The sequence below is a fragment of the Cucumis sativus genome, chromosome 2, assembly GCF_000004075.3.
Source record: "Cucumis sativus cultivar 9930 chromosome 2, Cucumber_9930_V3, whole genome shotgun sequence".
Classification (NCBI taxonomy): Eukaryota; Viridiplantae; Streptophyta; class Magnoliopsida; order Cucurbitales; family Cucurbitaceae; genus Cucumis; species Cucumis sativus.
In genome coordinates, this window is record NC_026656.2 from 1,224,335 (window position 1) to 1,240,924 (window position 16,590).

The 16,590-nt window shown below is 32.0% G+C and overlaps 3 protein-coding genes across 3 annotated transcripts; 2 read left to right on the forward strand and 1 right to left on the reverse strand.

Moving 5' to 3' along the window:
* The first annotated feature begins 791 nt into the window (after nucleotides 1-791).
* On the forward strand, nucleotides 792-5,421 carry LOC101223173 (NADH-cytochrome b5 reductase-like protein). Its single transcript, XM_004139271.3, has 13 exons — nucleotides 792-1,095; nucleotides 1,285-1,327; nucleotides 1,617-1,692; nucleotides 2,069-2,128; nucleotides 2,272-2,322; nucleotides 2,757-2,811; nucleotides 2,942-3,012; nucleotides 3,094-3,145; nucleotides 3,503-3,580; nucleotides 3,976-4,065; nucleotides 4,722-4,835; nucleotides 5,024-5,092; nucleotides 5,195-5,421. Exons 1-13 carry the CDS (start codon nucleotides 925-927, stop codon nucleotides 5,249-5,251), a joined length of 987 nt encoding a protein of 328 aa, XP_004139319.1. The 5' UTR covers nucleotides 792-924; the 3' UTR covers nucleotides 5,252-5,421.
* A 617-nt stretch (nucleotides 5,422-6,038) lies between these two features.
* Nucleotides 6,039-8,019, reverse strand: LOC101208065. Its single transcript, XM_031880710.1, has 2 exons — nucleotides 7,410-8,019; nucleotides 6,039-6,341 (listed from the first exon to the last, which is right to left on the reverse strand). The coding sequence occupies exons 1-2, from the start codon at nucleotides 7,848-7,850 to the stop codon at nucleotides 6,186-6,188; spliced, it is 597 nt and encodes a 198-aa protein (XP_031736570.1). The 5' UTR covers nucleotides 7,851-8,019; the 3' UTR covers nucleotides 6,039-6,185.
* A 3,830-nt stretch (nucleotides 8,020-11,849) lies between these two features.
* LOC101222228 lies at nucleotides 11,850-15,615 on the forward strand. Its single transcript, XM_004139267.3, has 8 exons — nucleotides 11,850-12,021; nucleotides 12,104-12,232; nucleotides 12,876-12,991; nucleotides 13,432-13,513; nucleotides 14,053-14,112; nucleotides 14,194-14,301; nucleotides 14,874-14,919; nucleotides 15,094-15,615. The coding sequence occupies exons 1-8, from the start codon at nucleotides 11,947-11,949 to the stop codon at nucleotides 15,306-15,308; spliced, it is 831 nt and encodes a 276-aa protein (XP_004139315.1). The 5' UTR covers nucleotides 11,850-11,946; the 3' UTR covers nucleotides 15,309-15,615.
* The last annotated feature ends 975 nt before the right edge of the window (nucleotides 15,616-16,590 follow it).

The following is a 16,590-nucleotide window of genomic DNA, read 5'->3' on the forward strand; positions in this document are numbered from 1 at the left end:
TAAATGTGAAACGGAGGTGAAAAGAGAGATTGAACTTCTCGGTAAATGTAAAAATTGAAAAAAAGTACAAAATTTCTTGATAAATGTACAAATTTTTTAATTGGGTTTACTATTGAAGTGTATAGTTGTTTATATATCAACTTATAATGAATACTTCGAGGTAGGGTTTAATCGAAGTTTCAAACATGTATTGAAACGTGAGAGTTTAAAAAAATGATAAGTTTTTGTGAAGATAAAAAATTAAACTTTCCCAACAACATACAATGTAGCTTAGTCGATATTAAGTGTCGATAGTTTAATTTCCACCACATAATGCAAAACTTTCATATAGAGTATATACGGTGACTTGTAATGGAATGAAGTTGTAATGTAATATAATAAAAGAAAACTCAATGAATGAAGTTGTAATGTAATATAATAAAAGAAAACTCAATTATAGATGAAGTGATTTCAGTCCAATCCTACTTTTCATTGTTTTCACTCTTTGTGATCTAATTTTCACTGTCTTGTGATGATTACTCATAATTTTCAATTACATTCAAGTTCTCCCACACATATCAAAACCTAACTTCATTTAGGTCTAAAGCCCAAAGATGGATCCAAATAAGTCCATACCAAACTGATACCAGCCATGGGCTAGGCCAGTTGTGGGTCAGAAAAACTACAGGCCCAATTCCCAAAATACCCAATTTAAATTGGGCTCGAAGTAGGGCCAAGAAACCAAGCCCAATTATAGGCCCAAGTCCAAAAGTAGTTCCCTTTACATTTCCATTTTTTTCAATATTCCCATCAAACTGGAGAAGCAAAGGCTTTATTCCAAAGAATAAAAAAAAACCCAAGAGAGGTTTTGTTAAATCACTCATAAATTTCGTTACACATTTCGTCTTTTTCTTCTTCTTGATTTCTTTTCTCCGGTGATCATTCATGGCGACATTCCTCAGAAGATTAGCAAACGCTGCTCCATCACTACGCTACAATGCATTATTAGGAACCCAATCAAAGATCCATTCCTCTAACTTCAGATTCCCCATTGGAGCCATCGCTGCAGCTTCCGGTGGAATATCGTATTTGTATTATGTTTCCTATTCGGATTTGGTAATTCACCTCAATTTATTCTCTTCTCTATTGAATGTGGTTGCTTGTATTGAATTCTTCTTTATTTTTCATAATTTTGAACTCTTTGTTATATGGGTATGGATTGGTTTGTCAATTGTCAGTTAGCTTCATTTTCGTCAGCTGATTGTATGATTCGGTTTTATCTTCTATTTGCAACTTTATTTGCAGGTTCATCTAGATCAAAGCAGTGAAGAGGCAAGCCCAAAAGTTGGTCAGTTTGTCTTATTTTCTCTTTCTTTAACAACTTTTGTAACAAAAGAAAGAGAATATTTAGCCCGAGTCAACTTTTAAATTTGAATATCGAGTTTTAGTGGGAGTGAATCGTGCAAAATTGATAATGATCTTTAATTTTACACTTTTGAATGTAATTTCTTTATCATCAAGATTAATTTTGAATGATTAAAAGTGTGTTTGGAAGTGATTGTACCAAGTTTAGAATCACTCTAGAACATGCCTCAGTAAATCTTAATTCATAAAAAATGGTTTGTTTGCATTTCCAGCACTCAAGTCAGGTAAATGGATTGAGTTCAAGTTACAAGACTCTGCACGGGTTACTCATAATACTCACTTATTCAGGTACAAAATTTACGATATATGTTTTATAGTGTACTTTAGGAAGCTAATGAAGCATTTAATTGTCTGTATTACCTTGTCAATACTATATAGTACCTGGTAGACATATCTCTAATTTTAGATTTCAGGTAAGAACTCGTTGTGGGGTTAGCAGAAAACAATTACTATAACTACTGCCCAAACTTACCCCTTGAAATAAAGAACGGAGGCCACTATTCTAATTACATTTCATACCACTACTATTTCTGTTTCTTTTTCCCAGCTCCATAACATAACCTCACTCAAGTCCTGTGTGCAGTAAATGCAACTAATTAAAATCAGGTGCTTTTCTTGCCATCTTTTTACATATGCAATATTTGCTAACACACAAGTTGGGCAGATTTTCATTTGATCCTAGTGAAACATTGGGGTTAAATGTCGCGTCATGCATCTATACAAGGTATGCTTTTCTCTTTCCTTCTGTCCTCCTCGACCCTGCTTTTTCAATTAAACCATTGGAGATGTATTTTTCTTTGACTGATTGCTAAATTAAAAGGAATGTGCTTCTTGGTTATTCATTACGGTGTATTGTTGTAACCACAGAGCTCCAATTGGACAAGACGATGAAGGGAAAGCAAAATACGTTGTGCGCCCGTAAGTTAACTTGTTCAAACATTGGGATGCTTCATTTTAATTTATCTATATTTGATTATCGAAAATTTGGTAGAGGGTTCGGCATAATTATAAAGGATTTTATAATTCCACCAGTTGATTATGAATTCAAAATACTCGCATCCTTGGGAAGTTGAGATGTCCAGCCAGTCCATTCCATGTTGATGACAAACAATATTCACAGTTTCAATCTTTATGATATTCCAGCTATTTTTGCTTCCTGCTTGTTCACCATCAATCCAACCCCTTTACATTATGTTACTTGGTCTTCATGAAGTTATTTTATTATCCAGTTTATATTAATTTGTTTTTGAAACATCAAGATGAGAGTCAATTGGATTTACTGATGTATGTAATGTGAAGCTCTGTATATTCATTTTTCTTTCCTTTATTTTAAATTAATGATTTTTGTCCAGGTATACACCTATATCAGATCCTGATGCAAAGGGATACTTTGATTTACTAATTAAGGTATATTTTTGTTCACCTGACATTCTATATTTCCTCATCGGATATCTACTTATCCTTTTGAAGACAATTTTTTTATAATGAGGTGTGATATGTTTTACATAGATTGTGCTTTCTTTGATGAATTTTGTAGGTATATCCTCAAGGAAAAATGAGTCAACATTTTGCTACCTTGAAACCCGGGGATGTACTTGAAGTGAAAGGGTATCAATTTTTTTTTTCTTCCTTGTTATCTTCAAGTCATGTATTGTATATCGTAACTCTTTTCCCTTCATTGCTGTGCAGCCCCATTGAAAAGCTCAAATACTCTCCAAATATGAAGAAACACATTGGCATGGTAAGAAGAATCGTGTTGGATTGCTCGTGATAATATCAATTATAAATATATAACTAAATTGCTTTGCAGCCCGATTAAAAAGCTCAGATACTTCTACTTGGCATATCATTGTTTTTTGCATTGGTAATGCTGTTGCCATTACTGCCATTTAATTTAAAGAGATAAAAGTTCAAGGTTTCATTTAATAAATTGTATATTTTAATTGACAAGAAAGTCACGTAGCTTTCTTTGGAATGAGATTGACCATTTCTATTATATGCACGGGAAAAGGAAATGCAGCTTAACTGAAATTAGAGTAACTAAATACTGAAATCAACTATACGTCATATCTCCAAATTTTGTTTTCTGCCCTTGCAGATTGCTGGTGGCACAGGAATTACTCCCATGCTCCAGGTTATTGATGCTATAGTAAAAAATCCAGATGACAATACCCAGGTGCGCAATGATCTTTTCTTGCAAAATTTCTGAACTATGCCAAAACTGACCAGTAAAGTTGAAATCCAATGTTCCTTTATTTGCACTTTGATTAGATTTTGCAAGAATGTTTCTTTGTTCAATCACTTCGTAAAAAATGTTTTATTCATTTAATGAAAACTTCCATTGGAAAACCTAACTCTCCATCTATCCCTTATTTGGAGCTCGTGAAAATGCACTCCAATTGGGACTGTTGTAGTATAAAAGTAAACTTTCGGCATTTCCTATGGACATTGAAGCTGCATTTTATTCTGACACTTTAATGTATGAACTTGGGAAAATATTTATGATAAGAACAAAATTACCTCAGCTATAACTTTCAATGATTGCTTGAGCATGTCCTTTAATACTTACAGGTCTCGCTGCTTTACGGGAATGTCTCTCCTGATGACATATTGCTTAAACAGAAACTTGACATACTTGCATCTAGCCACCCAAATATAAAGGTATTATTTGTTTCCGTAATACAAAATTGCTGTAGTATTTAGAAGTTGATTTCCTATCAAATGATCGTGAGATGGACAATGGCATATTAAGAACCCAGTTTCAGCAGCGTGTTCATGTATGAAGTGTACTCAATGTTATGTGAGATGTGTTACACATGCAAATCATGAAATTTTGACTTACTACGAAGACGTTAGTGAAATAGAATATGAGAAACTGGACAAAAAAGAAAAGAATTTAATGAACATAACATAAAAATTGGAAAAGAAGGATAAACTTGTTTGTGTATCGATCTTGACATTTACCGCGAGAAATGATTTAACTATTTCCCCTTTTTTGCATGCCTGTGCAATATAATTTATTTTCCTGCCAGGTGCAGTTTTTTTTACCGTCGCTTTGATTCTATAGTTTCCTTTTCTTTTGGTTACATCTTAGGTGTAAATGCTCCCCCACTTCCATTAACATAGACATAACTCTTTGATATCCAATTGGAGAGGCTTTTTTGTAACTCTCGTGAATTAGAGATCCCCCCCCTTGGCCTCTTGAAATTTCATTCAATCAATAAATTTGTATTTATATCATATGTGTGTGTGTGTGTATGTGTATATATCCCTGCCTCTTAATGAAAGTGGTGAACTCTATGGTAACAAAAATTTAGGTATTCTACACGGTTGATAAACCAACAAAGAATTGGAAGGGAGGAAAAGGATACGTATCAAAGGATATGGTCATCAAAGGCTTACCACCCCCAGGGGATGACGCACTAATCCTCGTAAGTGTTTATTGTTGTTGCTGCTGTAGCAATACTTCATCTCTTTCTCTTTGTTAACGTGTTTATCATTTCTTACCCAAACTAAAATAATATGCACCACAAACATAGACTATTATAAATTAGAGGGTTTTTGTTGTACTACCATGGTCTATTCTAGATACATAACGAACTTGGTTCCATGCGTTCAGGTATGCGGTCCACCAGGGATGATGAAACACATTTCTGGGGACAAAGCTCCCGATTACTCACAGGGAGAGGTAATATTTATTTAGGATTTTCAGTGTCTTACCGTGAACTTAAATTGATTTATCAACTGTTAATACATCTTAATTTACATCTTTTTTACTTCTTTCTTGCAGCTTGATGGCATGCTAAAGGAATTGGGATATACGAAGGAAATGGTTTACAAGTTTTAACAAGATTCACAAAAGTTTTAGCTGTTGACGGACGTATCAACTTAATGTTAGGGAGTGTTTTCTGAAGCCTTGTTAGAATTATTGTCATTGGACCAAATTTTAAATCAAAATAATTTCCAAGTTGGTGTTCGTTATATAAGTTGATCTCTTGAAAGCCAGTTTATGTTGCTTCTTCTCGTACTTTTTTATGTCTTGATAACGAGGCTGGTATCTTTTCTCAATATTCCACAATATGACGATATATTCGTAAATTAGAGCGTTCGACATGGATAGCTTCTATTTGGCAAGCAAAAGAATCAAAACTTGTGGAAATATCCAAGGAAGGAATTCACACATTTATGAAGTTATTGGTCAAAAATACATAAATAGAATCTCAATACTTTACCCTTTTTGCTTATCAGGTGTAGACAGATGTTTACAAAATCTTTTGCAACCCAATTGGTTGGTAACTTTGTTTTGCATGGACTCAAAGTTCATGAGTTTGACTCTAAATTCATGTGTTTAAAAATATTCTCGTTTTTTTTTAACATTTTTTAAATACTTGAAAAATTATTTTTACGGATGCTAGGCATGAGATTGTACCGTTTTTTAGTAAACAAGTGAGAGAGATCATTGCCATGATTGAACTATATGTAAGCCATATTTTTTTAGAAAAAACCACGCACTCTTTAAGTATTGGTTTCAATGAAAAACTCAATACATTAAAGTTTTTGTTGACTTTTAAACCAAGCATATGATACCATTCTTACTAAGAAGATAAAAGAAAGATAACTTGACGAAAAAAGTATCGTAATTGACAATTTGTCATCCAAACATACCATTAACTCGGTAAATATAAGAAAGAGAGGGGGAAAGAGAGAGCAAACAATAAATTGGTTTTGTATAATGCTAAAATGGCTTTACATAGATTCATCATTTTCTGTGAACCAAAAACTCATTCAATAGCTTTCTGAATCTTAGTTCTAAACAACAAAATGTACAATTTCTCCATTGAAAAATAAAGGAAACAACCTGTTGAGTGAGTCACAAATGATCCAAAACTTGACCCCACAATACAATGCCAAGCTGGCCCATATACTTTATCAAATTCCTGCCATTAATCCCCAATTTAATCAGTATAAATCAATGTAGTCTGTCAAACCAAATATTTGTTCTAAAACTTACTCTTATCATATAATTTTTTATATGAGTTCGCTGAATTACGAAAGAAAAACACCTTTCAACTTTGTCACTTGTTTCTTGATTCAAGTCTCGTAACTAATCTCAGTTACAATAATCTAGTAATGAGTTAGATTCTTTCAGAATGATTGCAAGAGAAATTAGGAACACTAAACAATCAAGAAATGCACATGGATAAGAAAAAGAGCTTCAATTTCAATGAAAAATATGAGATTTTTAGCTTTAAAATATGTGCTAATCACTGATCTAACACACATGGGCTGTCGGATCCTTTGACCAAATGCCCACTTGAATTCTGTCTCAAAACTTAGTTTCTGATTAAACAAAGCACAGATTTAGTGATGGAATTAAGTGAACAACAAATCGGAGTTTAGACAGCGAATATGAACCTAACTCAAACTTGTCATTTACTATTTTTTTTTTAAAGTCGAAGGTTTGAATTCCCGAACTCCATAGAAAGACTGACAGCTAGAAAGGTTATGATTACCCATTTCCACTTGTTGATTTTCTTTCTCAGTATGACCAAAAGAAGGAAATCAAGAAAGCAACAAATCAAAAGGAGCTTCTGCTCTGCCCCTTTTCTTTCAACATTTTCTCACAAAAAGACCAAATCCAATATGAAATTCCCAATGCCCAAAAAGGCCAAAAAAAAACTAGTTCTACTTATAATTTTTGGTACTGTGATCAAACCCCATCAATATATGTAAATTTGACATCAGAGTTTAAAGGGATTCTCTATATACAGGAAACCGAACTGAAGTCTCTACAATTCGTATTGCTTTTTTCCTTTGTTCGTAGACATAACTAACACATTATTCTCTATGTTGTGTTTTCTTGTGTTCTTTACTTGTCGATTTCATAACAACTGATTAGATCAGAAAAGAAAAACGATACACCAACAGACAGAAGTTCTGTGAAAAACTAACCACTCAACAAAACATTCCAATGTGAACAATATAACTGATAAATATATAAATACCTTTTTAATATTGTAAGCCATATGTTTTGAGCTAAACTTCTCCAAACTATCATAACTTCTCCTTGCAGTTCTAAAAGCTTGAATTTGCATAATTTCAGGCATATCTGATACCAATACCTTCACTTGAAGAAAGGAGGCTACTGATCCCAAATTTGTTTCCACATGAGAAACTGATTTCCTACCTTCAACCACCACTTTTCTTCCTCCCATTATCTCCTCTCGGATGCCCCCGACACCACCACCGCCACCGCCACCGCCACCGCCACCGCCATGTTGTTCAGTTGCTTTCTTGGATTTCCTACCCAACCAGTTGTACTTATAAATTGATGTCTTATCCACTGAACTCATAGAAATAGGCTCGCGTGACGATACATTACGACCTCCATCGCGAGACTTGTAGAAGGATTTGAAGCCTTTCATTTGCTTGTTTAGAGTGGCCATTGTGATCTCTAAGAGAATGTAAGGATGGATTCAACTATATATATATATAATAAAGAACATGAATAATGCTAAGGGGAGGGGGTTGTTTTTTAAATTATGGGAGAGAGAGAGAGCTAAGAAACTGATTAGGGAAGTGATTGAGAATAATCAAAAGAGGCAAACCATGTGATCATGGATAATAAATTGCTTGTCAAATGCTATTGAAAGATTTGATATATTTTGTTCTTTGTTAGTTAATTAAATAATATATAAATTTCATTATAATTACATCTTCAAGATGAGTTCTTCCTGCATATATATATAATTACAAACTAACAACTCGATTGGAAAGGACCCCAAATAAAAATTTAGATCAAAGTGTTTTATGTATTTCTTTTTTTAAAAAGGATATTTTATTTAAAAGAGTAATGATAATGATAATAATAATATAGTAGGAGTTAGGAGGGGTTGTTATTATTGGTTGTTTGGGGGGAAAATTGTCCTATTGTTAAACTGCTCCAAGACAGCCTAACAAAAAGGGCACCCACCCTTTCACAGCTTATTTGTAGGGTAACCCTTCCCTTAAACATTATATATACACATATGTATATGTATATGTATATTTATATATGATACCTTCATTTATTATTATCTATATTTCTCTCTCTCACTATATATATATATATTGAATTGGAAAAATATATGTTTCCCTAAATTAAAGTTGTGGAGTGATTGGAGAGCAAAGGATGTTGTGAAAACCAAAAACATGTTTTTGCAATTAATAGGAATTATTATATATGCAATTATATTTTGGTTATATATATATATATAATATACCAATTTATATGATACATACAATTTTGTGGTTTGTCCTTACTTGTTTTTAATAAACTATTTAAGGAATATGAGGGAGGAGTGGTATTGTTTTTTTCTTTTTTTTTTTTAATAAAGTATTTTCAACATTATTTAAAAATGCATTTGATTTAGTCTCTAAATTTTAAGTTTTTTCTTTAATTTAGTCTAAAATTTAGAAAAAATATATAATGAATTTTTAAGCTTAGAAATTATTAGTTTTTTTTTTAAACTTTGGTTCATTAGATTTTTACAACTACAAAATTGTGGAAAGTTAGATATGTTTGCCAGTTACAAATTTGAAATTTATTTATAAAAAACTCTATATATAATTATTCTTATGGTATTTAGATTTTGATTGACATGTCGACATTTGTATGACATAAAGAAAAATGAATAGGTTTATAAAATAAAAAAATTGAAACTATTTACAAAATATAATAAAATTTATCGAATTTATTATTCAAGTTTGGTTTGTTTGTTCTGTTTGTAAATATATATATATACTATTTTTTTAAAAATGTGCACTGTTTATTTACTATTTTTTAAAAAATATAAATGTGAGGTCTTGCTTACAAATTTCAAAATACCAAACATTTAAAATTCATCTGCTTTTGGTGCTTTTTCTATAAATTATGTAAAAGTTATGCATTAAAAGATAAAATAGTGAAATATCTTTTGTAAATATATAGAAATAGATATTAATTTTGAAACTCAAACTTTTTAATAATTATTCAACTTCAACTTTTGAACCAATAAATACTTAAAAATTACAACTTATATTGAACCTAAAAAATGGAACAAAGTCTCTTTTTATTAATAACATTATACCAAATAATACGGCCGTAGAGATAGGCTCTAACATGTGCATTTCTCTTCTTTATTCAACAACAAAAATATACAAACAAACTTTATTCTAAAATAAATATAAAGTGAATTTAATTATTAACCATCATGTCTTTCATGTCATTACGTGGAAAATTATTGCGTGTAGAAATAGTCGTAATGAACTTAGCTAGCTCTACGTACAACTTATCAAGAAAAATTATTTTAAATGACAAAATTTTTAAAACTACTTACAGATATAGCAAATATAACAATATATCCTTGATAGATCATGATATGATATATATGGACACATTTAGCAGTTTATATTATATGAATCATTCTTCTTTTGTTCGGGGTATGGATGGCACGTTGATTTGAAGAATAAAGAATGTGACAATAAATTAAGCTTTTTAGGGTCTTTTCCAACCTACCTCTCCCATTGATCTTTTGCACACACTAATAAAAGAGGGAGACCATGCTTGTTTGTTAGGACAGCTAGCTATCGTCTTCTCTTTCAAAATAATAATCATTTAGTATATAATTACTTAACAAAAAAACATGATTTTTACAATGACCAAAATGATAATAATTAAAAATTTTGAAAGGATATGATCACTAAAACAAAGAGAATGTTGAACAATCTTCAATAAAAGACGAGATATACGTAAAAACTTCTAAATATGTGTCATTTAGCCTCATGATCAAAATTAGAGTAAAATGTTAGTGAAATACAAAGAGAATGCATAGTAAATTTATTTGTGAAATAATTGTATAAAACACTTCGCTTTGTTTGATGATGAAGAATGTGTGAAGAGAGAGAAGTGTCGTAGTTTTAACAAAAACACAATAATTTTTAAAAAAATTTGTTGGTATGTGAAGTGATTTGAAATTGCACCATAAACTCATAACGAATTATGATAATTACACATTAAATTATGATGAAAAGACATTTCTATGAATATAAAACCAAATCTGATTTTGCTCTTAAAACGAGTTCAAAAATTACATTAATAAATTGTGGGTCTCATATGTAAAATTATATCCAATTCATTGGCTTAGCTTAGTCCTTCCTTATCCTTGGCATTAAATTTAGGGTTTTTTTCCTTTCCAAATAAGTGATTTTGGAGTTTGAAGCCTTCCTTTTGAATGGATAGCCATATTTATAGGAGTCTTGTGGGCTTAAAGCTAAACATTATCAAACCTTTCATTTCAAGTTAATTACTATTTTAGTACAAAGTTTTGTCACATTATAGTTTGTAATTTACTACTTGGGACCCTAACAAACATCAATTTCACTATGTTCTATGCTAAGATGTGGAAATGTCCAAATTTATAAACTAGAACAATTTATAATTAACAAAATATGACTATTCCTTTTACAAATACGAGGTCAAACAATTACTGTTTAAAATAGTAATAGTTGTATTGCATTTGTTTCGAATTGAGATTTGAAATTATTAGACATTTTCTTACTTATGTTTATTAATAAGATAAATCATTTCAAATTGATTGTCACCTTAAATCAATTGGTTTAAGTCAAAGTTAGTTTAATTAACTTGCGATATGTATCAATGATAATGTATAGTTTAAATTTTCCTCTCTCATTGTACATAACTAATATAAGTATATCTTTGCAATTAAAAGGTTTATAATTGTATCTTATATTTAAGTTTTGAAATATAACTAACCTCGAGCAAGAAAATATCTCAACCTCTTGAAATATCGTTGTATTTCATAAATAAACTAATTTAGCGTTTTGAAAATGAGGTCATGGGTGTGTCTAATGACATTAGCGATGATATAAATTTCAAAAATAAAATAAGTCTATAGATTACGGTTAGTATTTTGTAAATATTTGGCTACTTTTAATGAGAGTAGAAGAGAAGGGTATAATTGTATTTTAGCATATACATTAAAATGAAATAAAACGTTATAAAATTATAATAAGTCTTCCTTCTATTTACGGTCCGAAAAACTAGGGTTTTGAGGTGCAAATTTTTTAGGGTTTTTTCGAGGGTGGGGATAATGGCTTAATGGAAGAAATTGTTGAATGCGTCAATTCCATCCACTTGAGTTCCGATTCGTTTAAGAAGAATCGGATTCAAGTCTCCAACACCAAGAAAAATCGGATTCAAGTCTCAACACCAACATAACCGTTAGTGTCGAGTACTTTAACAAAAAATGTATCGTATTGACAATTTGGAAAGGATGCCCATCCAAACAAACCATTGGCTCATAAAAGTTATGATTTTTTATGACCAAAGTAGAACCAAACCATGAAAAAACCCGGTTCAATCAGACCACGTTCTGGAATGATAGTTAGAGGTTTAAACCCATGAAAAAACACTGTTCAGTCACGAATGATAGTTAGAGGCTTAAACCCGGCGAGCCAAAACACTACACCTCTGTGAAGGCCACACAGCTTCACCAGACGAAGATGCTCCGGCGAACGTTCACAAAGCGCTTTTCTAACCCCACAGCTCTCAATTTTCTACTCCGTTTCAGTCAACATGTAATTAATTTCTCGATCTTTCATATCTTCGTTTGTTTTCACTTCTATTCTCATTTCTCTCATTTGTTTTTGGTATTTTCAGAGGGAATTGCATAGCAGAAATCGGAAAGCTATGGAGTTTATTGCCAAAGGATGGAATGCTTTGAAGGAAGTGGATAGAGTTATTGACTATTGTGAGCTCAATGATCGCCGTCTCATCCCCCATCTTCGGGTAATTTCTTTGAATTATACGATACTTCTGTTTTCTCTTCCAAAAGCCTGTTTGGTTGCTGAAATAACCGTTAACGTTACCTTTTTGCAAGTGTTAATACATATGTAATGTAATTTAACTAGTTACTCGTGCTTTTGTTCTGTTTGTTTCCAAAATTCATGCAGCTCGAAGTCCTCTTTGTTGTATATATATGGAAATATGTATCTGAATCCTTGATGTTATTGAATGTTCCTTTGGTTCGTATGTTTTTCAGGATTTATTGCAAATTTAAAGTGCTCAAGTTCTAATTGCATGTCACATTTCATTTACTTCCTAACTAATATTACTTGATACTGCATTTGTTGAGTTTTATGCTAAATCCCAAATAGATTAGTCCTATCCTTGCTGATTAGGTTGATTTCTTGAGCATTTTAGTTATCATAATGCGCTTAGGTTTAGTGGCAATTAAACAATTTGGTTGTGTCTGAGTTTTTTAGAAAATGTATGCCATTCTCCAGGATCTAATGGGATATCCTTCACAGACAGTGGGCGTCTTTGCTATATTGATTATTTTGTACTTCCTATGTACTTTTTCTGATTTCTTTCTGTCATTGGGATTACTTTCTCACAAGATGGATCTTGTTCTTGTTTGCAATTTTATTAGACAGCGAAGGAAAACTTTGAATTGGCTCTTGAAGTTGATAATTCAAATACCCATGCTAGGTATTGGTTGTCAAGATTGCATTTGAAGTATCATGTCCCAGGAGCATGTAAAGCTGTGTAAGTGAACTTTGCACTTCATTTCTCGAACACGTTATTTGAAATTTGGGGTTACTGCTGTAGTTCTTGAGTTTTAGGGTTTAAACATTATTGCTGCAACATTTGAGGTAAGTGATAGGTCGGCATATGAAAGAAATTCAGCGTGATGTTGAAAGAGAATGAATGGTCTGATTATTTTGATACCTTATTGCCTTTCAAGATTTTGTTTAAAATTTCATCATGATTTGTGGTCTTAACCATCTTTTTATTCCTTCAAATGTTTGAATCTTTACTTTCATTTGTTTATTTCCCGTTTCAAATATTAGAAAAGGATGAAGTGGACCAGTTCATTAGTCAAGTTTTTGGAATTTTATTTGGACCACTGCAGCCATGGCATCCATTACATGACTGCTGGTATTTTTTGCGGCACATTTGACTTTTCTTTTTCTTTATTGTGACAGAGGCGCTGCGTTATTGGTTGAAGCAGCAGAAATGGGTGATGCGGATGCACAATATGAACTTGGTTGTCGTCTGAGAGTTGAGGTTAAACTCCTAATTTTTTTTGTTAGTGAAATGTATTGTCCAAACTATAAGTAAGAGCAAAGTCTTAGACCTTTTTAAAAAAGGAAATCTGGCTGATTTAGTTAACTTCTAACTTTTTCTTGGGTTAACTGTGGTTTTGGTTTCACGCCTCTAATGAGACATATTCACTGAACACTAAATTTGGGATACATGGAGGATTTTTTTTTTTTCGCCCAAAAGATTGGACCTAAATTTGGTTGAGGTCTGATGTCTCAATCAGTCAACCATATGGTTAGTTAGGCTCCCTTTGGGGGTACTTTTAGGAGTTCATTTAAAGAGCTTGCAGTCTAGAGAAACTGCAATTGATCATATATTACTGTCAAATTCCCTTATGAACTTGTTCTCATGCCAAACCATATGAGTTATCCTCAAGAAGTTAGGAGTGAATGTAGTCTTTTGCATATTGCATGCGATCATAGTATTCATTCTTGCATGCTTGTGCTTGTTGCGTGATCAACTACTTTGATTGTTTATTAAAGTTGGTCAAATGTTTTGTGTAGAATAAATATGTACAATCAGATCAACAAGCTTTCTATTTTCTGGAGAAAGCCGTTGACCAGGTATGAGTCCTAATTGCAGGCTCAAAGAGATCATATCTTGAAATTATGCATCAAACCTTACCTGAACTTGCAATGTTTTAGCTGCATCCAGGTGCACTTTTTCTTCTAGGTGCAGTATATCTGACTGGCGACTGCGTGAAAAAGGATATTGCATCAGCGCTATGGTGTTTCCATCGTGCTTCAGAGAAGGTAGTGCAATGTATTCATTTTATCATAATTAGACAGCAATTCTATGCTGCGTTCCTTTCGCGCTGGGTTGCAACTACAGTGTCCAAGCTTAGTTTTAGGAAAGCACCAGATATTCACCTCAAACATCTAGGGATTTTGTGCAATTGCACTTGTGCGCCCTCCTTGATACATACTATTTCCAGTCCATATTTTTACCCAGTTGTCCTTTACTCCTCTTATTTGTTCCTTTCTTGAGAAAATCAACTCTTTTTTCCCTTGTTCACAGAGTGACTTATTTGCCTTTTTGTTTTTGTTTTCGCCTTTTCTATTTAAAATCTTTTTATTACGATCTCGTTTGGTAACCATTTCAGTTTTTGTGTTTTTTTTCTTTAATAAGTCAATTTTCTCACATATTTTTACGACGGTTTGCATTTTTCTAGTTTTCAAAATTCGGCTTGGTTTTATTATTTTTCTGATTATCAAACATGGCGTACATCATTGCATTAATCCTTGGTTTCACAATTTTGCTGGAACATTTCTGTTTTGGGAAATGTCTTTAACTGGTCTAACCTCATGGCTTCTCATGTTTGCAGGGTCATGCTGGTGCAGCTATAGCGTATGGATCTCTTCTTCTCAAAGGTAAGAGTTTCTCAGCCTGGAACTAAATCAAAGTATTACACAACGTTATTAATAGAAATGAATAAAACTACATGACATTAGATAGAAGTACTAACTAATTTAACAGATTTCTAGTTCTTACCAAATTTTCTAGATACCCCTTTCATCACTAGTCATTTGCTTTGTATATCTCAGGTGTCGAAGTACCCGAATCCCTAACAAAATTTAGCTTAAAGAATGGTTCTCCAACCCGAAAAGCTAGAAAAAATCCAGATGCTTCGATGATGAGTTCAATCGAGATGGCTAGAGAACAGTTCAATGCAGCAGCCATCTCAGGGTGTGATCTTGGGCTCAAATGGTTAAACAGACTCGAAGAGGAAGAAAAGAGTTTGTCAACCGAATCTGTTTGAAGGTATCGACTGGCATTATTTTTCATCACTGCAAGCACGCTAGAGCTAGAGCGCAGAATATACACGTTTCGGGATCTAAACCAACCCAAACAAATTGGTCTTCTTAATGAAGAGTTTCCCTTTTGTTTTGGTACATTAAACTTGACGAAGGATATGTATGTTATGTTACTTTACTAGTGATTTATATTATAATCCTCATTACAGTTAGGCAAATTAATTCCTTGATTCAGCTGTATTATGGTATATAATAAGCATTGGATAGATTCTGTTCATACGAGTTTCTTCTATATAAGTTCACATTGAAGTATGGCTAGTTTTGAATTTTGAATGAGAACCGTTAAAGTTTTGAAAACTATTGAAAAGTTTCAAAAATACTTTAAACTTTTTTTAAAAAAAAATTAACTTTAAAATAAAATTGTCTCTACGCATAGTGATAAATTATTTTGGTTTTATGGGATTTGTTTTATGGCTTAGAAATTGGAGATGTCATCGAATAATTCTGCCTCCCGTGCATGGTTGGATTGCTCATTGTGCATATTTAAAGGACATCCAACATTCAAATTGTCTTGGCAACCGAAGTTATTTAAATAAAGGGATTGAACAACCTAAGTTATTCAAATAAAGGGATTTTGTTCAATGGAAATATGCACCACTATGAAAGGTAATCTCATAAACTTGAGGGGAGCTAAGTTTTTTTAGAGAGAGTCTCTGTCTTAGTGGTAGTCTAAGTCATCTTCCAATAGATAACAAATGAGAAATTTGGGGACGTGATTAGTGTAAAAAAATGGTTAGAAAAATATAATTTATTTTTAAATTCAAGAAGATATTATCCCTATAGATATTTAAAAGTTTTTTTTGCAACAACGTATTAACTATTTCACATGCTATCTTTTTAACTTCTAACAATTTTCACAAAACTAATAGTAGGTATATTTTTTTTTACTCTTATTGAAAGTTCGAGGATATTTTGAAACTTCTAAATTCTTAGTCTTTTCAACACACAAAATACAAAGTTTAGAGGTATTTTTTTATAATTTAGCTTTTTGAAATTTACAAACAATACTAAACTAAGTCTAAATATAACCACAATGTATTAGTCTAATCTAAATATAACTGTAATTAATTTTTGGGTCAAATTGATTGTGGCTTGAGATTAGTGAAGATGATATAAATTAAGAAAAATCTAAAATCTAAATTAGATTACATTTAATGAATTTAGATTAGTATTTCGTAAATATTTTGCTATTTTTTAATGAAAAAGAAAAAAAAGAAGTTATTAGGA